At 54.2% G+C, this 26,020-nt stretch overlaps 1 protein-coding gene across 1 annotated transcript in view; it reads left to right on the top strand.

Moving 5' to 3' along the window:
- Positions 1 to 8,507, top strand: part of CACNG3 (calcium voltage-gated channel auxiliary subunit gamma 3) — a 44,568-nt gene extending 36,061 nt beyond the window's left edge. The window contains exons 2-4 of the mRNA XM_060260624.1: positions 4,535 to 4,618; positions 5,954 to 6,094; positions 7,983 to 8,507. Of these exons, the coding sequence (XP_060116607.1) occupies positions 4,535 to 4,618; positions 5,954 to 6,094; positions 7,983 to 8,497 (740 nt within the window). The 3' untranslated portion in view covers positions 8,498 to 8,507. The remainder of the gene's footprint in view (positions 1 to 4,534; positions 4,619 to 5,953; positions 6,095 to 7,982) is intronic.
- Positions 8,508 to 26,020: the final 17,513 nt, after the last annotated feature.

The raw sequence follows: 26,020 nt of genomic DNA, 5'->3' as shown, positions 1-26,020 counted from the left end.
AGGCCTGAGGGAGGCAGGGGGCTGCATGCAATTGCTGGGGGGGGAGGAGAATAAAGTTTGTTCAGTCTCCTTCAGACCATCACGTCCCTGAGTCAAGAGGACACCTGCACAGACTGGGGTGGGTGGGTGGGTGTCTGAGGAGGTGGTAGGATTGAAACCCAAGTGTGGGAGGGACCCTAAAGGGAGAGGCCTCCCCTTCCTGGCTGTCCGTAAGCGTGGGGTGCCCAGACTTTGGCTTTCCTGCATTGGGTGGGCTGCCTCGAAGGTCCTCCTTTGGTTTAGTGGCCACTGTGTTCCTTCAGTTCAGGACAGTGTTTAGACTTCCCTAGTTCACTCTAGAACTTGGTGTGGGCAAGAACAGGGAGAAAGAAAGTTGTATTCAGTGTAGATCCAGACAGAACAAAAGAATATGAGAAGAGCCCTGCTGGGTCAAAGCAGTGGTCCATCTAGTCCAGCCTTCTGACTCACACAGTGGCCAGCCAGTTCCTCTGGAGGGCCAACAACAGGGCAGAGAGGCTGAGGCCTTCCCCTGAGGAGAACATCAGAAGAGCCCTGCTGGGTCAGACCAGGGAGGGTCCATCTAGTCCAGCCTCCTGTCTCAGTGGCCAACCAGGTCTATAGGGAGGGCCAACAACAGTGCAAAGAGGCCGAGGCCTTCCCCTGAGAAAAACATCAGAAAAGCCCTGCTGGGTCAGACCAGGGAGGGTCCATCCAGTCCAGCCTCCTGTCTCACACAGTGGCCAACCAGGTCTATAGGGAGGGCCAACAACAGGGCAAAGAGGCTGAGGCCTTCCCCTAGGAAGAACATCAGAAGAGCCCTGCTGGGTCAGACCACTGAGGATCCATCCAGTCCAGCCTCCTGTCTCACACATGGGCCAGCCAGTCCCTCTGGAGGGTCAATAACAGGACATGAAGGCCAAGGTCTTCCAGTTTGGGGCAGTGGTGTAGTGGAGTAGTGCCAGTGGTGTAGTGGAGCCAGTTTGGTGTAGTGGTGAAGTGTGCGGACTCTTATCTGGGAGAACCGGGTTTGATCCCCCACTCCTCCACTTGCAGCTGCTGGAATGGCCTTGGGTCAGCCATGGCTCTCTTATCAGGAAGAACCGGGTTTGATTCCCCACTCCTCCACTTGCAGCTGCTGGAATAGCCTTGGGTCAGCCACAGCTCTCTTATCTGGGAGAACCGGGTTTGATTCCCCACTCCTCCACTTGCACCTGCTGGAATGGCCTTGGGTCAGCCAGAGCTCTCTTATCTGGGAAAACCGGGTATGATTCCCCACTCTTCCACCTGCAGCTGCTGGAATGGCCTTGGGTCAGCCAGAGCTCTCTTATCTGGGAGAACCGGGTTGGATTCCCCACTCCTCCACTTGCAGCTGCTGGAATGGCCTTGGGTCAGCCAGAGCTCTCTTATCTGGGAGAACCGGGTTTGATTCCCCACTCCTCCACTTGCAGCTGCTGAAATGGCCTTGGGTCAGCCAGAGCTCTCTTATCAGGGAGAACCGGGTTTGATTCCCCACTCCTCCACCTGCAGCTGCTGGAATGGCCTTGGGTCAGCCATAGCTCTGGCAGAGGTTGTCCTTGAAAGGGCAGCTGCTGTGAGAGCTCTCTTCAGCCCCACCCACCTCACAGGGTGTCTGTTGTGGGGGAGGAAGGTAAAGGAGATTGTGAGCCGCTCTGAGACTCTTCTTAGTGGAGGGCAGGATATAAATCCAATATCTTCTTCTTCTTCCCCTGAGAAGAATTTTAAAATGCCCTGCTGGGTCAGACCAGGGAGGGTCCATCTAGTCCAGCCTCCTGTCTCACACAGTGGCCAACCAGTTCCTTTGAGGGCACAGAGGCTGAGGCCTTCCCGTGGTGTTGCCTCCTGGCTCTGGGCTTCAGAGGTTTAGTACCTCTGAATGTGGAGGTTCCCCTCAGTCACCACGGCTAGTAGGCGCTGATAGACCTCTCCTCTACGAATCTGTTCAACCCCCTTTTAAAGCCATCTATGCCTGTGGCCCTCACTACATCCTCTGACAGTGAAGTCTACATTTGAATCCCCCTCTGTGTAAAGTGGAGAAAGAGCTGGACTTCTCACACTGCGCTTCTGTCTGAAACTCCGCTGCCTCCTTCTTTTGATACCTAGCAACACAACACCTCCCACTCCAGGATCCTCTGATTCAAAGATTTTAAACTGCTTTACCCTTTGCAAAAAAACCGATTTACATCCTCTCAGGATCTGCTGTGGGGGAGACGTTTTGCACCACCAGTTAGTATAGCATAAGGCCAGGAGGGAGAGATGCCAGCCTCCAGGAGAGACCTGGAGATCCCCCAGAATTACAGCTCATCTCCAGATCATGGAGAGTAATCTCCAGATTACTCCCTTGGAGTGAATGGATGCTTTGGAGGGTGGGCTTTGTGGCCTTCTACCCCGCTGAGGTCCCTGTGCTCCCCAGGCTCTGCACCCAAATACGCAGGAGTTTCCCACCCCAGATCTGGCCACCCTATACCCCCCACCAGTGTCCAGGAGGGAGTTGGCAACCCTGTCAGGTGGCCTAGCTGGCGGAAGCCAGCCGTTGAAGTGCTCAAAGGATTCCCCTGGCTGACTGGGCCCTTTTGTGTCGTTCTGCTTCCTTTCCCTGCTGAGAGGTTCCGAGGGCATGACTGGGAAGAGTTAAAGTGGTGGCGGATGAATCAAGGCCAGGAGAACATCTCTGGGAATGGATGAGCAATGTGAATTCAAGGGAAATGAGCTGAACTGAAATCGGAGGATGCTGAGCTGGCTTAGTCCTTGGGTGGAGGGAGATGCGTTGAGCAGGAAGGGTGCTGAGAAAGATTCCTACTAGGCTCCAGGAGCGAGTGCTGCTGCTAGAGCAGCGTTTTATGGATGCCGGTCCACAAGGATGTGCCTTCGGAGGATGAGGAATCCATCCAAATCCAAGCAGGCCCATTCTTTAGTGTTGCTCGTGTACTGAATTCAGACAGAATTACTTGTGAAAGGACAGAAAGTTTCTAATTGGGCTGTTATTCTGTGCCTGGTTTCATTTCCATGGGAGGTGGTTGCCAGGCAGTTGAGGGAGAACTGACTCAACAGATACATGCATGATGAGGTTGTCATCCAACCAGAAATGTTAGCTGATGTTCCCACCCTACAGGATTTATTTTTAAGTCTCCACAGAAGGATAATCACTTCTAAAAATCAGAGTCAGAAGTTGAAATCCCAAGTGGATTCTGAGCACGGAACTTTAGACGCATTGTTGACCCGCTAGAACTATTTCTTTAATGTGACCCTGCAGTAACTTCTCTGCTACTTAAGGCTACCTCACTGTTGGAACTATGGCCAGTTCTTACCATAAGAAGGACAGCTAGTGAATCCCTCCCAAGCTGCATTCACAGGGAGGCCCTGCTGAAAAGTAAATGACCACAAGGGAATAACTGCCCTCTAGATTGCATGCTGGCAGTGCCCCCCAAGTACCAAGAAGACAGCATCCCTGCCCCAGACATAAAAACGTAACAGAAGCCATGTTGGATCAGGCCAATGGCCCACCCAGTCCAACACTCTGTGTCACTTAAGAACATAAGAGAAGCCATGTTGGATCAGGCCAATGGCCCCTCCAGTCCAACGCTCTGTCACATAACAACATAAGAAAAGCCCTGTTGGATCAGGCCAATGGCCCACCCAGTCCAACACTCTGTGTCACATAAGAACATATGAGAAGCCATGTTGGATCAGGCCAATGGCCCCTCCAGTCCAACACTCTGTCACATAAGAACATAAGAAAAGCCCTGTTGTATCAGGCCAATGGCCCACCCAGTCCAACACTCTGTGTCACACAGTGGCCAAAAAACCAGGGACCATCAGGAGGTCCACCAGTGGAGCCAGGACAGTAGAAGGCCTCCCACTGTGCCCCCCCCAAGCACCAAGAAGACAGAGCATCCCTGCCCCAGACATAAGAACGTAACAGAAGCCATGTTGGATCAGACCAGTGTTACTCTGTGTCACACAGTGGCCAAGAAACCCAGGTGCCATCAGAAGGTCTATCAGTGGAGCCAGGACACTAGAAATCCTCCCACTGTGCCCCCCAAGCACCAACAAGACAGAGCATCACTGCCCCAGACATAAGAGAAGCCATGTTGGATCAGACCAATTGCCCCTCCAGTCCAACACTTTGTGTCACACAATGGCCAAAAAACCAGGCACCATCAGGAGGTCCATCAGTGGGGCCAGGACACTCGAAGCCCTCCCACTGTTGCCCCTCCTAAGCACCAATAATACATAGCATCACTGCCCCAAACAGAGAGTTCCATCAATACCCTGTGGCTAGTAGCCCCTGATGGACCTCTGCTCCAGATGTTGATCCAATGTTTATCCAATGGAGAGAGTCGGCATCACCCTCTAAACTACAAATAGAAAACACAGATAACTTGGTGGAGTGTGTGTGTTAAAGTTCTGTATTGACTTTTGCCTCCCTTCGCTTTCCGTGCTCACACCGAGGAGGGGTGAAGGGGTTCCAAGGGTTTTGATGCCTTCCCACGCCTCTCTTGTGTTTCTTTTCCAGGGACTTTCCGAGGAATCTGTAAGCAAATTAACCATTTTCCAGAGGATGCCGACTATGAACAGGATGCGGCGGAATATCTCCTGCGTAGGTGCCTTCTGCCTGGGTGGCTGTCCTCCTGGGTCACGAAGGGGAATGGGTCTGCATACAAGAGGGCAAGGAGGTGGGAACAGTTCCCTAGTTCAAAGAGGACGGGAGGGTATTGGCCCCAAACCCTTTTGCAAACAAAACCTTTCAGGGCCTCCCTTGAGTGTTCGGGTTGCATTTCTAGGCAGCCTCTTTGGCTGTCTCCCCAACATCTCCACCAGCAGTGGATTCCATTTCCATGTTTCCTGCCTGCTTCCCTCCCCCCAAACTTAGTCTTCAAAAGATCTGCCCAATCCGTTTCCCTCATCAAGTCCGCCTCTGAGCCACAGTGGAAGGAGTAGGGCAGCTGGAACAATTCATGCTGACTGCTGGGAGGCCTCTCCATCACCCCTCAGCAGATCCCAGTGTGGCCCAGTGGCCAGAAGGGTGACTTGGGCTGGACACCCAGGTTCCAAAGAGTCCCTAAATAGACATAGAGGTCCCTGGGTGAGTTTGGGCCAATGTGAGCATTCAGAAGAAAAAGGAGACTGCAGATTTATAGCCCACCCTCCTCTCTGAATCAGAGTGGCCACAATCTCCTTTATCTTCCTCCCCCACAACAGACACCCTGTGAGGAGGGTGGGTCTGAGAGGGCTCTCCCAGAAGCTGCCCTTTCAAGGACAACTCTTCAAGAGTTCGGCTGACCCTAAGGCCACTCCAGCAGCTGCAAGTGGAGGAGTGGGGAATCAAACCCGGTTCTCCTGGATAAGAATCCGCACACTTCACCACGACACCAAACTGGCTATCTCAGCCCAAATGATCTCACAGGACTGTGGTCAGATTAAGGCAAAAGATGAGAAAATCATCAACACTGGAGTCCCCCTCCTTTTGGAGCCCATGGGCCCTTCTGGGATTCTGACACGGTGTGGTGGGCACAGCCACAACAGGACTGCCAGGTGGAGCAGAGCCCCCCACCCAACGGCTGCTGCAGCTGACCTCCAGGCACAGCAGAGTGGAGCCCCTGGTGCCGTGGTAGCAGCTGCTGCCAAAGCAGTACTTTTAAAGCTCTGCCCAGCCAATCACATCTCCCATGGCCAATCAGAAGCCTTGCTTGGTTAAAGTCCCACCTGGCCCTGCCCACATTCTAAAAACCGGCAGCACCAGAGAAGATAGTAGCAGGTGAGGTGGTGCCAATGGGCGCTGGGTTGGAGGGCCCTGCCTTTGAGGAGATCTTTGGCTCTCGGGCTTCAGAACCACCCCTCTGGGATGCTTCACCAGCTCTGTTCCCGAGCCTGCTGTGGATGCGGGTTGGGCAGGTGCAGGAAGTCCCACCTCTTCCTCCTCCTCCCCTTCCAGGTGCCGTGAGAGCGTCCAGCATCTTCCCCATCCTTAGCGTGGGCCTCCTCTTCTTCGGAGGTTTGTGTGTGGCAGCCAGCGAGTTTTACAAGAGCAAACTCAACGTCATCCTGAGCGCTGGGATCTTTTTTGTGTCGGCAGGTGAGTTCCACCCCACTGCAGGCTAAGCCTGGAACTGGCTTCCAATCAGCCACATTGGGCCTCCAGTTGGAAAGGTTCTCTGCCCCACAGGTGACACAGTTTGGGAGGGCTGTTCTGTCTGGTGGGTGTTAGCCAGAAACCTGGTTGATGTTCCCAGGGAAGGCTGGTAGAACAACAGCAAAACCCTCAAAACCCAAATGGCTGGCATGCAGGATTAGAAGCATTTTCCAAAATGGAGTCACCCGTATCCCTCAAAGGCACCTCTGATGGCTATCAGGTGGTTGTATGAAATATAAGAACATAAGGGAAGCCCTGTTGGATCAGGCCAGTGGCCCCTCCAGTCCAACACTCTGTGTCACATAAGAACATAAGAAAAGCCCTGTTGGATCAGCCCAATGGCCCCTCCAGTCCAACACTCTGTGTCACATAAGAACATAAGAAAAGCCCTGTTGGATCAGCCCAATGGCCCCTCCAGTCCAACACTCTGTGTCACATAAGAACATAAGAAAAGCCCTGTTGGATCAGCCCAATGGCCCCTCCTGTCCAACACTCTGTGTCACATAAGAACATAAGAGAAGCCATGTTGGATCAGGCCAATGGCCCCTCCTGTCCAACACTCTGTGTCACATAAGAACATAAGAGAAGCCATGTTGGATCAGGCCAATGGCCCCTCCAGTTCAACACTCTGTGACACATAAGAACATAAGAGAAGCCATGTTGGATCAGGCCAATGGCCCCTCCTGTCCAACACTCTGTGTCACATAAGAACATAAGAGGAGCCATGTTGGATCAGGCCAATGGCCCCTCCAGTCCAACACTCTGTGTCACATAAGAACAGAAGAGAAGCCCTGTTGGATCAGGCCAGTGGCCCCTCCAGTTCAACACTCTGTGTCACATAAGAACATAAGAGAAGCCATGTTGAATCAGGCCAATGGCCCCTCCAGTCCAAAACCCTGAGTCACACACTGGCCAAAAGCCCAGGTGCCACCAGGAGGTCCACCAGTGGGGCCAGGACACTAGAGGCCCTCACACTGTGCCCCCCCAAGCACCAAGAATACAGAGCATCCCTGCCCCAGCCAGAGAGTTCCAACAATATGCCTCTGTTCCATATGGTCACTCAATGGCTCCTGGTATGGGGTCTTTGAAACGTGAAGGGCTGCTCAATCACTCCCTTCCTGACACTGTGCCTCGCTGACTCCCGTCAGCCTCTTGACCTCTGGGAATCTTTTATCTTGTGGTCCCTCCCCAGAGGTAAAAGGGAATGCTGCTCCTCCCTTCTGCAGTGCAGAGGAGAAGAGAATCCTTGATAGATCCTCAGAAAGGAGATCTAAGTGCCTTAGAACAAGGGTCCTCAATCCCTGGGCCGTGGACTGGTACCGGTCCATGGCCTGTTAGCAGCCTGACCACAAAGAGAGGCTGAGCAGCCCTGCCACCCTTTTCACCTGCCCAGGACCTGGGCGAACGAAAGAGGCAGCGTGGCCTTGCTCCAAGGCACCACCTCTGTCATCCACCTGGGTCTCAGGTGGGTGGAATGGGCAGCTAGGCAGTGACCTTTGCCTACCCCTCATTTAAAGACCCCCATGGGGGGCAGGGTGTGGGAGGCAGCCTGGGGTAGCCAAACCCCCAGCACCAGCCCTCCAACAGCCCGTGGCAAAATTGTCTTCCATGCAACCGGTCCCTGGTGCCAAAAAGATTGGGAGCCGCTGCCTTCGAAAGTGCTCCGTCCAACTTCCTTGCGCCATCAGGAACTGTGGTAGGCGTGGCTGGGGTGGGCGGCGACTGGCATGTTTCAGAGCTCCGCCCCCTCCCCCCCCCCCCGCCTGGCTTTGGGCAGTTGGGTGGCCAGAGGATGACTTCCTGTCCGTCCCATTCCTTCCCTTCCCTTCAGGACTCAGCAACATCATTGGGATTATCGTTTACATCTCGGCCAATGCTGGGGACCCCGGGCAGAGTGACTCCAAGAAGAGCTACTCCTACGGCTGGTCCTTCTACTTCGGGGCCTTATCCTTCATCATCGCCGAGATGGTGGGGGTCATCGCCGTCCACATGTACATTGAGAAGCACCGCCAGATCCGGGCCAAGTCCCACTCGGTGGCGCTGCTGAAGAAGTCCACCTTTGCCCGCCTGCCCCCCTACCGGTACCGCTTCCGGAGGAGATCCAGCTCCCGCTCCACGGAGCCCCGGTCGAGGGATCTCTCCCCCATCGGCAAGGGCTTCACCACCATCCCATCCACCGACATCTCCATGTTTACCTTGTCCAGGGATCCCTCCAAGGTGACTATCGGGACCCTGCTCAACTCCGAGAGGGATCACGGGTTTTTACAGATTCACAACTCCCTCCCCAAAGAGTTCAAGGAGTCGCTGCACAACAACCCTGCCAGCCGACGGACCACTCCCGTCTGAGGCCAGACACGGCCCCGGGGTGGACAAGGCCGCTGCTGCTGCTGGGCGCCGTGTACAGAGGTCTGTCGTCCAGGCTGCATGACGTGATTCTCCTCTTCCGCCCCCCCCCCCAGTTCCCCCTAGTGATAATGGCGTGTAACCAATGAGACTTTTGTCGTTCAAGAAGAAGCCCGGCCCGCATTGGCTCTCTGCCCCCGGGGTGGCTGGGGGTTTTGGAATCCTCAGTTGCCACTTGCCTGGCCAAGCCACGTGGGGGGGGGGATCAGGATGGACTCCCACCTCCCCCACCCCTCAGTCCCCCTCCCCAAGGACAGATGCTGAGCCTGGCTGGGTGCACAGGAAAAGGGATGCCCGGAGGACTCTTGAGAGGGCGAATCCTCGGAGGCCCTGCCCAGGAGCTGGGAAAGGGCCCCGCTGTCGTCTCCGCCTGCCCCTCTGCCCCATTTGTGTGGTGTGTGAACCCAGAAGGAGCATTTCTGGGAGATCTCTGAGCATGGAACAGTGAGCCCGAGGGCGTGCAAGGAGGCCACACCCTGGATATGATGCTGAGGCCGTGGGAGGGTCTCTGTTTTTGTCTGCATGCATTCAATAGTTTGGGATCTGGTTTCTCCCCCCAGGACTGGAAGAGAGCCACCCCCTTCTCCATCACTATGGCCTCCTCCTTGGGAAGGGCTCTGCCCCTCCTGCCATATTCCAAGGTCACCTTGAGGACTGGGGGGGGGGGACAGAAGGCCCCTTCCCCTTTCCCCATTGAGGTGCTAGAAGGAGCCCCCCGCCAGCTGATCAGCCCTTAACGTGACAGGTGGGATGAACCCAGGTGCCCGGTGGCAAGGCACCTGAGCCATTTGTTCTGGCTTGCCCCCACCCCCAGTCTGTGGGCTGCAGCTCCCCTGGACAGCCCATACAAAAGGGGATTGCCAGAGGGTCAAGGAAGCGCGTAGACCAATAAAACACACTCGGATCAGTAGCTGTGGCTGGCCCTCTTTTGTTGCAAGGCAGGCACGGGAGGGGGGAGAGCACACAAAGGGGGAGGGCAGGGGAGGAGGCTTTTGATGCCCCCCCTCACTTGGGGCAGGCAGCCTTTTCTCCCCCCTTCCCCAAGACTGCACTGCTGACCAGAGCAGCCATGATCAGAAGGAGCCGCTGCCTTTCCGCATCTTCATGTCAGACAGAAGAACTAACCCAAATGCCACTGAAGTTGGCTATGGGAGGGGGGCACACACATTTGCTTGCTTCCACAATGCCGCTGGTCTAGCTCTGCCCCATTTCATTGGCAGCTGGCATGGCTGCTGCCGCCCAGAAAGGCGGCTGGTGAGAGGCCTGGATGTTCTGGAGGAGAAGAGGGGACCCCGTGGTGGTAGAAGCCGTCTCTCTGCTGCCTGCTGGGCTGCCCCACTAAGCAAAGCCAGCTGCAGCAGCATCTGTCCTGCCCCCTCCTCACCAGACTGAGGGGTCCCTGGGTTTCCCTTCTGCTCGGGGACCCGCCAGCCTTCCTTCTGGCCTCTCCAGTGGCAATGGGCTGGAATAAAAGGCAGAGAGAGGAGGAAAAGCAGGAGAGGAGGAGAGGACAAGGAGACAGAGGAGGAGGAAGAGGGGAAGGAGGAAGAGGGGGAGGTGCAGGAGAGGAGGAGATGACAAGGAGACAGAGGAGGAGAAGGAAAGGAGAAGGAGGAGGAAGAGGAGGAGGCACAGGAGAGGAGGAGAGGACAAGGAGACAGAGGAGGAGAAGGAAAGGAGGAGAAGGAGGAGGAAGAGGGGGAGGTGCAGGAGAGGAGGAGATGACAAGGAGACAGAGGAGGAGAAGGAAAGGAGAAGGAGGAGGAAGAGGAGGAGGCACAGGAGAGGAGGAGAGGACAAGGAGACAGAGGAGGAGAAGGAAAGTAGGAGAAGGAGGAGGAAGAGGGGGAGGTGCAGGAGAGGAGGAGAGGACAAGGAGACAGAGGAAGAGGAGGAGGAGGAGGAAGGGGGGAGGAGCAGGAGAGGAGGAGAGGACAAGGAGACAGAGGAGAAGGAAAGGAGGAGGAAGAGGGGGAGGTGCAGGAGAGGAGGAGATGATGAGACAGAGGAGGAGAAGGAGGAGGAAGAGGGGGAGGCACAGGAGAGGAGGAGAGGACAAGGAGACAGAGGAGGAGAAGGAAAGGAGGAGAAGGAGGAGGAAGAGGGGGAGGAGCAGGAGAGGAGAAGAGGACAAGGAGACAGAGGACGAGAAGGAAAGGAGGAGGAAGAGGGGGAGGCGCAGGAGAGGAGGAGATGACAAGGAGACAGAGGAGGAGAAGGAAAGGAGGAGGAAGAGGGGGAGGCGCAGGAGAGGAGGAGATGACAAGGAGACAGAGGAGGAGAAGGAAAGGAGGAGAAGGAGGAGGAAGAGGGGGAGGAGCAGGAGAGGAGAAGAGGACAAGGAGACAGAGGACGAGAAGGAAAGGAGGAGGAAGAGGGGGAGGCGCAGGAGAGGAAGAAATGACAAGGAGACAGAGGAGGAGAAGGAAAGGAGGAGGAAGAGGGGGAGGAGGAAGAGGGGGAGGCACAGGAGAGGAGGAGAGGACAAGGAGACAGAGGAGGAGAAGGAAAGGAGGAGAAGGAGGAGGAAGAGGGGGAGGAGCAGGAGAGGAGAAGAGGACAAGGAGACAGAGGACGAGAAGGAAAGGAGGAGGAAGAGGGGGAGGCGCAGGAGAGGAGGAGATGACAAGGAGACAGAGGAGGAGAAGGAAAGGAGGAGGAAGAGGGGGAGGCGCAGGAGAGGAGGAGATGACAAGGAGACAGAGGAGGAGAAGGAAAGGAGGAGAAGGAGGAGGAAGAGGGGGAGGAGCAGGAGAGGAGAAGAGGACAAGGAGACAGAGGACGAGAAGGAAAGGAGGAGGAAGAGGGGGAGGCGCAGGAGAGGAAGAAATGACAAGGAGACAGAGGAGGAGAAGGAAAGGAGGAGAAGGAGGAGGGAGAGGCACAGGAGAGGAGGAGAGGACAAGGAGACAGAGGAGGAGAAGGAAAGGAGGAGGGGGAGGAGGAAGCGGGGAGGAGGAAGAGGGGGAGGTGCAGGAGAGGAGGAGGCAGCTTTGGGGCAGGACCCAGAGTCCCGGTTGTTGTCCAAGATGGGGCTGCCCTCTGCTCAGCAGCAGAGAGGCTGAAGATCCTCCCCCGGCCCCTTTCTGGCTGCCCCTCCCTTCCCAGGCCCCCCCACCAGCCCAGCTTCTTCAGTGGGGGTGGGCCAGGCTCCCGATGAAGATGGCTTCAGGAGGGTGTATCTATGAGAAAGGGACCCATTTGGTGATTCAACTGTAACAAGATCTTCAATTTTGTCAAACGGCTTCTCTCTGCCTGCTATTGAAATCACTTGTGCCCCGCCTTCCTCCCCAGCAGGGACCCAGCGCGGCTAACCTCTTCCTCCTGTCCTCCATTTTATCTGCACAATGGCCCCATGAGGTAGCCCAGGCCAAATGTATGTGACCGGCTGGCCCCAGGGCACCACCCATCCCACCTTCTGTTGCAGAGGTGATTCGAACCTGGGTCTCCTAGATGCTAGTCCAACCCTCTTAGCCAGAGCCCCACCCTGGCTCTCACGGAGGGAAGGGGAAGCCACAAGAGGAAGCCAGTCTGTTTCCTCTGACTGTGCACATTGAGGAAGCAACCCCCCGCCTTGCGCCCCCCAGCTCTCTGTGTCCTTGAGAAATATTTAAAATGCAAAGCTTATCAATATTGAATCAAGCAATTTTGCTGGAGGCAGACCACTGCTCCTGAGGGTGAACCGTGAAATAGGGGCCCCACCCACACCTTGGCTTCTGGCATCATCCCCTGGGGAAGGGACCTTGCTTCGGGGCTGTTCCAAGGAGTGAGGAAGGGCTAGGGGGGACAAAACAGAAGCCCACCACTTCAGGCAGAAGAGAACCAAGCCAGGCCTCCTCTCCCAACCTTGGTGTGGGATTTTGTGTCCCCTCATCTTTCTCTCTTGGAAGAAGGCAAAGACAAACCCCAGTGGGAGCAGGAAGGGATGGTGAAGCACCGTTGAGTAGGCTCTGAGAATGAGGGGTTCTTAGCGGCTGCACCGCAAGAGGGCCAGATGCTCTGTGGGGGAAGGCACCCATGGCTCAGCAGAAGGGGGCGGACACAAGCTCATGGTGGGGCCTTCGGAGGTATTTCTCTCCTGGCTGGAGTGCAGGGAGCCGTAGCAGAGCTGGCAGCTTTGGAAGGAAGGGAGATGCTGTAGCGGCTGGGAGCCAGAAGGGCAGAGGGGGGAGCCCCTCTCAGATGGGCTTTTGTGTCAGCACTGACACTGGTGTGTTCTCTCTGAACCTTGAGTGGGGAGATGCAGGAGCTCCATATGGGGCACCTATCTGGTTCCCCTCCCAAAGATGCCAGAAGCAGAGATGTGGGGTATTGGCTCTTGAGGCTTGGAAGGTACTAGGATGTGAAGTTGGGTGGCCTCTCTCCAAGTCTCAGCTCTGTGGCAGAAGTTGGCAGCCCTGCCACCAATGAGATTCTTGATTCTGGTATAATTTTGATTTTGGATGTATGCCCACACACACACACACACACACACAAACCCCAGAATCAGAAGTTCTGAATTGGACAAGGGGACACAAAACATTATCATCTTGAGGCTGTTTATTTTGTTCTGGTTTGTTCCTTTTTACAAAAGAACAGGATTTTAAAAGTCAGGGGCTTAAAAAGTTGGGGGGCCACCCTTTTCTATCCCCTGTGGGGCTTGCCGCTTCCCATAAGTTTTCTTCTGGCAAAAAAGAGAAAAAGCAGGCTGTGCCCCAAAGGAAAAAGGCAGGCTATGTCCCAGTCAGTGCCCCATATGCCCCCCATGGGCACAGGCCTGATTTGGACACACCCTGCTTGACCACCACATGGCCATGCCTTGGAGACCTGTCCTCAAAGTGGCGAGACTTGTGGGGAGCTCTCCCAGGTCCTGAAAAGCCAGACCTTGCTGGGGAATCGCTGTTCTTGGACTGGAATTCTCTTCTGCCACCTGAAGTCCAGCTTGGCTGATAGGTTCAGGTGGGCAGCCACGTTGGCCTGAAGCAGGAGACCAAAGGTTGAGTCCAGGCGCACCTTTAAGACCGACAAAGTTTTATTCTCTGTATGAGCTTGTTCGGATTCAATTCTGGTGTGGGGGGGGGGGGGGAGAGACACAGAGAAGCAAATCAGTAGGTCAAAATTGGAGACTGATGTACGGTACCCTTCTTAATTGTGAAATGCTGAGAGGAATGTTTAATCCCCCGGAATTGAATCCAAACAAATGGTGACCATGTAGACTTAGCTTGTTCTTCCTGTTGGTCTTCGCATCTGTTGAAATGTCTCCACTATGTTAAATGGTAACCATGTAAACGAAGCTTGATATTCCTGAATCTGGTAAATATCTTCATTATGTTGCATGCTAATCTACTGCCCACCCCTCTGCCTATATGTATGGACTGGTGAACCCCATTTCATTGTATCGGAGGACGTGTGCGTGCACACAACAGCTCATACAGTGAATAAAACTTCGTTGGTCTTAAAGGTGCCCCTGGACTCCCACTTTGTGATGCACCGTGTTCCCCGTTGTAGCCAGTGCTCTCTGCTTTAGTGAGGAAATGCAGGGCAGCCCTTTGTGAATCCCTCAATGTTGCCCCCCCCCCCATGATTTCAGCACTGCCGAGCACCCCCTGGGACCGCCGTCTGGCCAGCACAGTGCATCCTGGGACAGGAACTGCTTACAGACAGCAAGAAAGCACCATCTCAGAGAAGCATTGCTGCGTGTGACAGGGCACATTTCACGTCCAGTTTGGCCAGGGACTGTGGTCATCTTGGGGGCATGGAGCAGGGGTCACTGGGTGTGTGTGAGAGAGAGAGAGAGAAAGAGAGGCATTTGTGAATTTCCTGCCATGTGTCAGGGGTTGGACTAGATGACCTTGGAGGTCCCTTCCAACTCTATGATTCTACACAACTAAATGATGTTATGGTCCGAGTGCTGGTATCAGGACTCTTGGAATGGTGGCACAAAAAGCAATACCAAAAATAAGCCAAAGGTCTATCTTCAGCTGATAGCAGTAACAACTAAAACAGGGGTGGTCAAATTGTGTCTTGGGAGCCACACGTGGCTCTTTCACACATATTGTGTGGTTCTCAAAGCCCCCACTGCCTCATTCGCTGGCTTGGAGAATGCATTTAAAGTTAAAGTTGCTTTCTTTCCACCTCTGTCCTGCCCATCTATTTGCCTGCCTGCCTACCTTCCTGTCTTGCAGCTCTCAAACATCTGACACATCTGTGTGGCGCTTACGTTAAGCAAGTTTGACCACCTGTGAACTCTAAGGGAAGCTGCAGTATATCTCTGAATACCAGACTTCGGGCTCAAGCAAAAGGGCTGGCTGTTGTATTTGTGCTCAGCTTGCATCCTTCCAGAGGCATCTGGGCAGCCTCACCCTTTTGGGATCTGTGCTTGTGTGGGGTGGGGAGGGGAGGGGTCACCCATTCAGACCACTTGTTTCTAGCGGGGTCAGCTCCCGGGGCTTTCAGCGACTCTCCCCAGCTCTGATTCACGACTTCCGCTCGCCTTTCGGCCATGGTTTGTGGAAACAGATTCACACTCGCAGCAGCTGTTCTGCTCTTGGCAGCTACCTTGTCTTCCCCATCAGTGCTGCAAAGGAGGAGTTCTGTCCCCTGAATCCCTTTCCAGCTGAGCTCCATTCCAGCTGCAGCCAAGCAGTGGGGGGGCGGGGGGGGGGAAGAAAGAGCACAAATGCTTCCCCACAGATGCGATTGGCTCAGGGTCGGCCCAAGGACCCTGCGGGAGCGGGGAGAGGGGAGGAAGGTTTCTTGCTGGCTTCCCCCATTTTGATGCAGCGTTTGAAGTGTGTGAAATGTGCCCTGTCACTCGCAGCAATGCTTTTACTTCTCTTCAGCCACCAGATTTGGGGCAATAGTTTATTCCAGGGCTTTTCTTGTAGCAGGAATGCCTTTGCATATTAGGCCACACCTCCCTGATGTAGCCAGTCCTCCTGGAGCTTACAGTAGGCCCTGTACGAAGAGCCCTGTAAGCTCTTGGAGGATTGGCTACATCAGGAGTGTGTGGCCCAATATGCAAAGGAGTTCCTGCTACAAAAAAAGCCCTGGTTATTTGCTCTAAGATGATGCTCAGCACGGAAGCTCCTTTGAGGATTAGCTGCGCCTGGTGATAGTTCAGCCCTTTGCACATGTGCTCAGAGCACCACGGAGTGGGTCCTGCTGGTCTTGGGATGGTGGGCCAGAGGCTGAGGCTCTCAGATGACTCAGCACCTCTTGATGAGCATATGTTGAGGTCTCCCTCGGTCTCTCCTTCCCTTCCCTTCCCGTGTGGAGTTTGCAATTGCTACAGCAGAAGGGCTGAGAAAGGCTTGTCCCTCCCCCCTTTCAAAACGGCTCCTCTCACATTGCCCTTCTGGGCCCCCCCCCCCATGATTAACTGCTCCTTCTCCCCAACGCTGTGGCCCCCACCCAATTTCCACCTTTGAAAATGTTAAGAAGCCGTCAGGAGATCTGAGCGAGGGCTTCCAATATATGCTCAGCTGTCCAGATTTGCATTTGTGGTTTCATTTTTCTATGACCTTCAACCCCAGGTGCCAACCTCTAGGTGGGGCCTGGAGATTTCCTGGAATCACAAATGGTCTCCCAGGCAACAGAGATCAGTCCCCCTGGAGAAAACGGATGCTTTGGAGGGAGGGCTTTATGGCATCATATTCCAATGAGGCCCCCTCTTTCCATACCCCCTCCCCATGCTCCACCACATCAAATCTCCTGGAATTTCCCAGCCCAGAGATAAGACCGAGGTCCTAATGAGGAAGCCAAACTCCTTCAAGGGCCATCTTCCGGAGTCCCCAGCAGGGGGTGGATCTCATCCCTGTCTCCTCCCACTGTGAACACGCTCAAGGGTAAAGGCTCAGGGTAAATGCCCCATGGTGCAGAGTGGGACAGCTGCAGTACTGCAGTCGGAGCCCTCTGCTCACGACCTGAGTTTGATCCCGGCGGAAGCTGGTTCAGGTAGCTGGCCCAAGGTTGACTCAGCCTTCCTGCCCTCCGAGGTCAGTAAAAGGATTGCCCAGCTTGCTGGGGGGAAAGTGGAGATGACTGAGGAAGGCAATGGCTAAACCACCCCGTAAAAAGTCTGCCGTAAAAACGTTGTGAAAGCAGCGTCACCCCAGAGTCAGAAACAACTGGTGCTTGCGCAGGGGACTTTTCCTTTCCTTCCTTTTCCAGAAGAGCCCCATGGCGCAGAGTGGGAAAGCTGCAGTACTGCAGTCCTAAGCTCTGCTCACGACCTGAGTTAAATCCCCAGCGGAAGCTGGGTTTTCAGGTAGCCGGCTTGAGGTTGACTCAGCCTTCCCTCCTTCCGAGGTCGGTAAAATTGCCCAGCTTGCTGGGGGGGGAAGTGTAGATGAATGAAGAAGGCAATGGCAAACCACCCCGTAAAAAGTCTGCCGTGAAAACGTTGTGAAAGCAACGCCACACCAGAATCAGAAACGACTGGTGCTTGCACAGGGGACTCCCTTGACCTTTTTTTCTTTTACCATCTGACTGGAGGAAGAGCCAAGGCCTCCTTGGAGTGGGGGGGGGGGGTCCCTTTGAACAAAGACCCTCCCTATAATGGCCCTTGATGCTCCTCTTCTCTCCTGGCCTCCAGGGAAGAGGTGACCCCAGTTTCTTTTCCCAGCAGGAGCCGGTCTTGCCTCTTCTGTTCCTTCTCCCTCTTTTTTCGGAACTCCATTTGGCTCATTTGTGTCCTGCATTTTTCATGTCACTTCCAGCCCAAGTTATCTCACCCAGCAGCTCTCAGGAACAGAGCACCAACGCAAATCCTATTAACCTCCCCCCCTCCACACATTCTGGTGGAGAGAGAGCAGTTCTCAGCTGGGTTGGATCATCCAAGCTTGCTGGAGGTGGGGGGGTGTCTTCTGCCCCTCTCCAAAAAGCCCCTCTGTGGAAGTTGAAAGCTGCCTGCCATGGGAGGGCCTTGGCTGCAGAGCTGACGTCTCCCATCTCTGTATTTTATTACTTGAATACTGCATTTTGATACGAGACGCTTATGACTGGCAGCTGTTTCGTGGCTCGGATTGTGTGGGCAAGCTGGGTAGGAATACGCCCAAGCATAGCCCAAGTGAACAATGTGTTTAATGTGATGTCATCGGATGATGTCATCATCCGTTGACATCACAGCAGCTCAGCCAGTCAGGAAGGGGCTTGCCAAAAGCCCTGCAAGCTGTTTGGTAACTCCACCCACCACCGGCTGAGCTGTACAGGCAGAGATGCCCTCTGGTGCCTTCCCACATTGGTCCTTCTCTTGCCGAGTCCTAAAATGACAAATGGTGTGTGTCTCTTTCACAGTCCTTGTGTTTGTGCATTGAGCCGAAGGGCCTCTGACCTTTCTAATCTGTTGGAAGACAGAAAGGGAGGAAGGCGCCCAAATTGGTTGCTGTTACTGAGGCAACCGGTTCCCACAGCCTCGTCCTTCCGAAGGGGCCGGCTCTCACTGCATTAGGGAAGAAGGCCGGCAAATGTGCTTCTTCTTTTACTTACCTTACGGATTTCATCCAGAGAGTGGGAACCCCAAAACGATTGAGTGGATCCTTCTAGCCCAGCGGGGAAGGCTGCGGGATCCATCACAGCCTGGGCCTCAGCCCCTCCAGGAGCCCACAGTGAGCCAGCAGAAAGCACCTCAGGAGCTCCACTGCACCCCCCGCCCACCTGAGACTGATGCTGAGAAGGAGGACCCCCTCACACCAGTCTGGGGACAATGGCTCAGCAAGGAGTCTGCCCGGCCCATCCTACGGCCACTGAAGGCTGCCCACACAGACACCTATGGTGGACAGGACCACACAGGTGTTAGCGAAATTGCTGGGTGCCTCCTCTTTTGATGGGGGAATTAGCAAGAGGTAGACGACAGGTACAGCTATTTTGAAGCAGGGATCTTTTTCCTATTATACGGAGGTCTAGTTTCAGAAAGAAAATGCCAGGATTAAAATAGTTTACTTAGAAAAATATGTCAAATACAATCACACATACAGGCAATACAAAACATTCAATCAAGAGTCTAGGACATCAGGGGTGAGGAATGGAGATTTTTAAGGAATTATTGCAGAGGTGAAATTTACCCTTCTAGGCGTGGTCCATGAAGCAGAAGAGGTGAATAATGGAAGTGACCCAAAACTGAGTTTGGGGGTGCAAGTCTCTGGCAGGACAAGACACACCGAATAGGCTAAACACATGGCCTAATATTACCAAATTCATATCCCCAGGCAGGCCTTGGATTCAGCAGGAGCTGATAGGAGCACAGCTCCTGAACCTTTCAGAGAGTTCCACCTCCTCCTTCCCACCTTGTCCATTGACTAGGAGGTGCAGCTGCATAACAATCCCTAGATAAGCTCCACCAAAATGACCCCTGCCCCCAGGCAATGATATCAGGTGACCCATGACATAATTGTCAGATGACCTGTGACATAGCTGCCTGTGACCCCTGACATCACGGAAGGGGAGGCTCCCAGGTGGGTTTGGAAAAGGATTATGGGTGCTGATGGGTTTACCTATTACCTGAATAGATTCCCAGCTCAAAATGACTCTACAGATCTGCCAGGAGAGGCCATGAGGGACTTAAGGTCTGCCATTAATTTCCTTTCCATACTCTGAGGAGGGGTCATAGTGGGAAACAAAAGACTGACCGGCAGGGTCTGTATTAGCAGAGAGATGAACAAAAGAGAAGTTGAGTTGGAGCAGGAAGGTAGGGAGAGGAGCCATTAGCATCTGGCCAGTGAGTAGATTGTGAGTAATACTTTAGCTGAGGACTCTGTGGTTCTTACGCATTGCTTTTGGGCAGGGGAGAGAGCCAGGCCAGGAGGATGCCTGTGTTGTGATTAATATACAGTCAGAACAAACTCAGACATATTTCCCCTGGACCTTTGCAGAGAGTGGCTTCACTTGGCCTGTTTTTCTGACAAGCGTCCTGCATCTTGGGTACAGCCCTGGCCGCACAGGAGGGTGGATCCCGGCTCCATACCCTGGCATGTCACTTCGGGGGGGGGGGGGGCAGAGAAGAGCCAGCTGCCCTTGGCTGGCCTCCCCATCTGACCACTGCTCCTGCTGACGGTCAGTGGGCTCTGAGCTGTTTGCTTACAACATTAAGAACATTTCAGGAGGATTGTTGCCCCCCCCCCCATTGCTGGCTGGCTGGCGGGTTTCACATCCTTTGGGTTTAAAAATGTATTATTAAGAACATGCTGATCCCTCCTCACCACCACCCCCAAGTCTGGGGCCAGGCCGGCTACATACCTGTGTCCAGGTACACAAACCTCTCTTGCCCTCACAAGAACTCTCTGAGATGGTTTAGCCAAAGGCCTTCCAAGGGGCTTCAGGGCACAGGAGGAATTTGAATCTGGGTTTCTGCGGCAAAATCCCAAGCTCTACCCACAACATCTCAGTGGGTCCCAACAGGAACAATGTGGGGTTTGTGACAGGAACACTGGTCTTTGAAGTATCTGGAAGCACAGAGAACAGCCCCCCACACACACACACACACACTTTCTCTGACAGGATCTGCCCCCTTGGCGCTATCCAGCGTTGGGCTTGCAAGTACCCTGGCACTGTTTCATGCTAACTTCCAAAGGGGCAGGAGCTAAGGAGATTCAAGATGGGGTGCAGTGGATACCTTTTGGCCTCTGGGTATGGAGGGAAAAGCGCTGGCTGGTTATAGAACTGGGGACAGGAACACTGGGCCACTGACATCAGGGCCTTCCATGGGGGCAGCTTGTCCCTGGTCCCAGGTAGGGGGAAGACCTGGCCTGACGGGCCATTGCTGGCTGGCTGGTGGGTTTCACATCCCATGCGACTAACACAGCAAACTGTGAAATGTGGAATCTCCAAGTCATGGAAGTCACAAATCTCACTGAGTTTGCATCATGTGGACAGCTTTGGCTGCTACTCGGCGCATGAAATTTCTCCTGGAGAGCCAGTTTGGTGTGGAGAGCCAATTTGGTGTAGTGGTTAAGTGTGCAGACTCTTATCTGGGAGAAATGGGTTTGAGTCTCCACTCCTCCGCTTGCACCTGCTAGAATGGCCTTGGGTCAGCCAGAGCTCTGGCAGAGGTTGTCCTTGAAAGGGCAGCTGCTTTGAGAGCCCTCTCAGTCCCACCCACCTTACAGGGTGACTGTTGTGGGGGAGGAAGATAAAGGAGATTGTGAGAGCCAGTTTGGTGCACTGGTTAAGTGTGTGGACTCTTGTCTGGGAGAACTGGGTTTGATTCCCCACTCCTCCACTTGCAGCTGCTGGAATCGCCTTGGGTCAGCCATAGCTCTGGCAGAGGTGGTCCTTGAAAGGGCAGCTGCTGGGAGAGCCCTCTCCAGCCCCACCCACCTCACAGGGTGTCTGTTGTGGGGGAGGAAGGGAACGGAGATTGTGAGCCGCTCTGAGACTCTTCGGAGTGGAGGGCGGGATATAAATCTAATATCTTCTTCTTCTTCCTCCTTAACTCCTCTTCCACGGCCTGTTGTAGCAAAACAAGACGAAAGTGAGAATCTCCCAACCTGTCCTCCGTTCCACCCACCCATCCCCCAGCACTGCCTCTGATCTTTCAGCATCAGATGTTCTTGGGCGGAGCAGAGAATTTCCTTCCTGCAAGAAAGGGGGGCCAGTCCCTAGAGAGCACTCTTCCTTTGTCAACCAAGGTCAGTCTTGTCTACTCAGACTGGCAGGTGCTCTCCAAGGTCTCCGGCAGAGAGGGTCTTTCCCATCACCTCCTGCTTGGGCTGGTTCTTTTAACTGGAAATGCTGAGGATTGAACCCGGGACCTTGTGCATGCCAAGCAGATGCTCTGCCACTGAGCCATGATCCCTCCACACTAATTGTTGACCAACCTATTCAGAAGTTTCCAAATGCGACCTGGAATTCCCCCACTTCGAGGTCTCCTCTGTTTGTGGAGTTTCTCCACCCCCACAGCATAATTAAAGTTTATCCCCTCCCCCTATTAAAAAGTCATATCCCTCAGAAAACTGCAGTAGAAAGCATTAAGTCGATACGTTTATTTTGATGAAATTCAATAATTATCGGGCTGAGCAGCTGTCGCTATTTAAAACAAGAGGGGGGGCTGAGGGGGGGCCCCATTGAAAAATGTTTTATAAACCAGTTGCGACGACAATCTGTTCCAGCCAAACCAGCCATTATGGAATCCGAATAATAGAAGCAGCTCATTACAGGGAAAAAGTTAAATTGCAAATCATATTTTTTTTCTCTCTCTCTCGAAAAGCCGGGAGATGAATGCCCAATTTCTCCTCAAAGCAAGAGTTTCTGGGTTTTGATGCGGCTGCCAAAAGAGCCCCCGCTTCAGGGAACAGCTGTTCTTGCCTCCCGGTGGTGGTGGGGGGGCCTTGATTGTCCCCTTCAAATGACAGGAAGTTTTCATTACAAAAAAGGGGGAGAGAAAAAGAAAACCCAGGCTGAAAAAGTCCCCAAGCTGGCCAAACTCAGCTTCTTTCCCGGAGCGCTCCTGCTTGTTGCCGAATGCAAACTGGGGGTGTTCTCTTTTGGCTCTGGAACTCTTGGGGGCTGCGGCGGCGGCAGCTGCACATCCATGGCAGGATTCCCGGCCTGCTCTTTCTCTGACCATTATTCATTTGGACCCTGCCGTTCTCTGCAAGAAGGGCCCGAAGCAACAGCTTCCACCATTTCCCTCTCCTCCGTTATGTCCTTGGGCTGAGAGTACTGACTGGCCCAAGAGCGCCCAGCCGGCTGCTGTGGCAGGAGCGGGGATTGGGACCTTGGTGAACGCAGCTCCCCTGATGCTGACCCTTGTCTGGCCTGCTCTGCCTTTCTCCTGGCCTTCCATTTGCAGCAGCCCCCAGCTCCCACCACCTTTTCTCACTTCCTTTGGTGGGGGGTGGGAAGGAGGGTGGCCAATCCCCAGGTGGGGGCAGGGGATCCCCCGGTGTGGAGGCCTCCCCCTGCTTCAGGGTCGTCAGAAAGCGGGGGACAGGAGGGAAATGTCTGCTGGGGACTCTATTATTGCCTATGGAGACTTATTCCCATAGAAACTAATGGAGAATTGATCCACAGGTATCTGGGGCTCTAGGGGGGGGGGGCGGTGTTTTCTGAGGAAGAGGAACTATATTTTCAGCATAGCATCTAGTGCCTCTCCCCAAAATACCCCCCATGTTTCAAAAAGATTGGAGGGCGTCCAATTCTACGAGCCCCAAAAGAAGGTGCCCCTATCCTTCATTCTTTCCTATGGAAAGAAGGCATTTCAAAGGCGTGCGGTCCCTTTAAATGTGATGGCCAGAACTCCCTTTGGAGTTGAACTATGCTTGTCACACCCTTGCTCCTGGCTCCACCCCCAAAGTCCCCAGATATTTCTTGAGTTGGACTTGGCAACCCTAGTGGGAAGCGATTATTTCAAACAGGCCCTCCCCACCTGCCACCTTGCGGTGCAAAGACCCCACTTAAGACCCTTCTGTCTTCTCATTTGTCTTCAAAGAAAAAGCAGGACTATCTCTGTTTTCCAAGAAGGAGGGAAGCTTGCATCTTGGAGGATGACCAGAACTCAGAGCAGGCCTGCCCTTGTTGGGGAGGGGGAATCCTTTCTTGAGAGAAGGCACCTGCCCACCCGCCCCCACCTGTGCTCGGGCCCCAGACTTTCCGGCTCTCCCTCCAAGGGAACAGCCACCTCCCCTGGCCTGTGCTCAAAGGCATCAGGATGGGAGAGGGGGGTTGCCAGCTCTGGAGGTTGGGGGGGTGGATCCAGGAGAGGGTGGGGTCTGGGAGGGGAGGGGCCTCAGCAGGGTTTAATGCCACACAGCTCACCTTCCAAAGAAACCCGGAAACTCCTCTCTGTAGTCTGGAGAACAGATATAAAAACAGGAAACCTCCAGGCCTCACCTGGAGACTGGCAACTCTGTTAGGGGGCCTCCCTGCCTGTCCTGTGTTCGCTGCCTGCCCACCTTGGGAGCAGGGGGTTCATGGGTGCTGCCCGGCCAGGCCCCGCTCGCTCCAGCCGCATCCTGTTGCAGATGACGACACCTAAAAATATTCCTCTCCAGGGCGGAATGCATAACTTGTAAACACGAAAGCACTTATTATCTTTTAATCACCACCTTTGTCCCAACGACTCTCAGCAATCGCGCCACGTTCCCGTCAAGAGGAAAATTAATTTGTCATCTCGGCTGTATTTTTAGGAAAGGAAAGGGCTCCTGTCGGGTTGTCTCTGCATTTTCAGCTCCCTGGTGGAGCCACGTGGGGGCAGCATCACAAGGGGGTGGGGGCTTCATCACACACACAACCACTGTGTGCCCCACATTCCCCCCCCCCCCACCTGAAGCACTCCCCTGCCTACGGGCCTTGCTCCTCCCTGGCCTGCCCAGCACCTGGCACCCAGCAGGAAATAACAAAAGAGTCCTGCAGAGCCTTAAGCACTTCCTGCCTTGTCCTTGCATGAGCCCGCTTCCTGGGCCCAGGCTGGCAGGAGCTGCCCCCCTCCCAAGCACTGTGAGGGATCGTATCCCCTCCAAGGGACTCCCCCCACATACTGTGCTCTCCCTCCACGCTGGTCCCCCTCCCCCAAGCCGGCTCTTCGGCTTCAGCCCTTCTGATCCCTCTGTGGGGCTAAGGTTTGGGCTGAGTCAGAGGCCGCCTGGGCAGAAACTCAGGCAGCTGAAGAAACAATGGTGGTGAATGCCTCTGAACATACGCAGAGTGCCTGTGCGTTCCTGTTGCCGAGAAGCATCCTCGAGATGACAGCTCTTGCAGGGCTCCCGGCAGAGGCGCTGATAACGGAAATGTCTTCATCTGGGAATCGGCTGCACCAATCCAGGACAGCTGCAGGGGCCCCAAAGACTGAGGGGCTGAGGTCTGTTTGTGGGGCCAAAGAAGGAGAGGGGGTTTCTTTCTGAGTTTGGGCTCTTCCGTCCAGTAAGGGGTGGAGGTGGGGGGCAATGGAAGGCTGAGCTATTCCTGCCGCAGTGGTGAGGATGAAGGCAGCCAACCCATGTGCCATCAGGCTGGCCTGCCTTGGGGAGTTACAAAGTCGGGTCTGGCCTGGAGCCTGCAGGGGGGGAGGGGAGCCCTCCAAGAGGTAGGGTTGCCAATCCCCAGGTGGTAGTTTATTCATATCACAGAGGCTTTTTTTGTTGTTTGCATAAAGCCCCAGGTGGAGGCAGGGGGTCCCCAGATTTGGAGGCCCTCCCCTCACCTCAGGGTCATCAGAAAGTGGCAGGAGAGGGAAGTGTCTGGTGGGCACACCATTATTCCCTATGGAGACCGATTTCCGTAGATATCGGAGAATTGATCTGTGGGTATCGGAAGCTCTGGGGGGGGCTGTTGTTTGGGTTAGAGGCACCAAATTTGCAGCATAGCATCCAATGCCTCTCCCCAAAATACCCTCCAAGTTTCAAAAGGATTGGTCTGGGGGGGTCCAATTCTATGAGCCCCAAAGAAGGTAGCCCTATCCTTCATTATTTCCAATGGAGGGAAGGCATTTAAAAGGTGTGCCGTCCCTTTAAATGTGATGGCCAGAACTCCCTTTGGAGTTCAGTTGTGCTTGTCACACCCTTGCTCCTGGCTCCACCCCCAAAGTGCCCAGATATTTCTTGAATTGGACTTGGCAACCCTCCCAAGAGATGCGCCTGGCAGAGGATGCAGCTGCAGGCAGAAAGGAACCAAACGTTCAAGGGTTCTCCTCAAGTGAAATGGATTTGATGCAAGATGCCATCCCTGGATTGGCTCCTCTCCCATTTCCATGTTCTTGCCTTTAAGTTTTTGCAGCTGAGACTCGTGCAATGTTTTGGTCCAGAGAAGGCTGTACGGGGTGCAACTTAGTGATGGGAGGCTGAGTGATTCCCAGGAACTGAAGAGTCCAAGAAGCAGGGACTGGTTGAGATACACCAGCTGGCAGAAGCCGGAGCCCCAGGCCCCTGTGGGGGAATCAGCCGGGCATCTTTTCAGCAGAAGGTGGGCCAATGAAGACCCCAGAGGTTCTTCCACTGAGCGAAGTGTCCAGCGCATCTGCCCCCTGGGCTGCAGCATTAGCGATTAAATGATTGGAAGGCCAAAGGCCACGAAGTGTAGAGCAGCAGAGTGGGAAGCATTTAAAAGGTGAAAGGAAGCCCACCCTGACCTGGATAGCCCAGGCAAGCCCCACCCTGCCAGCTCTTGGAAGCGAGAACTTGGATGGGAGACCTCCTGAGAATACCAGGAGTCGGGAGGCAGGGGAGGGCTTCATTCGGCCACGTCTCTGAATATCTTCCAGGCCCCAAAAGGGGTCATTCACCAGAGGTTGCCATGACTTCCAGGTGCGTACACACACCTGCACACACACATACAAAAATACACCAAAAAAAGGTGAAAGGAAGAAGAAGATGATGATATTGGATTTATATCCCACCCTATACTATGAATCTCAGAGTCTCAGAGAGGCTCGCAATCTCATTAGCTTGGAAGAAACTGATTTGTAAGAAGGATAAATGTTTAGCTGTGAATATAGCGTTACAGGATAGATTATAGTTTTAAATATGTGTTGTTTTTGTTGATTTTTTCACTACC

Source organism: Heteronotia binoei, chromosome 20 (assembly GCF_032191835.1).
Source record: "Heteronotia binoei isolate CCM8104 ecotype False Entrance Well chromosome 20, APGP_CSIRO_Hbin_v1, whole genome shotgun sequence".
NCBI lineage: Eukaryota > Metazoa > Chordata > Lepidosauria > Squamata > Gekkonidae > Heteronotia > Heteronotia binoei.
Note: the sequence above shows the minus strand (reverse complement) of the source record. Positions and strands in the feature narration are given on the sequence as shown.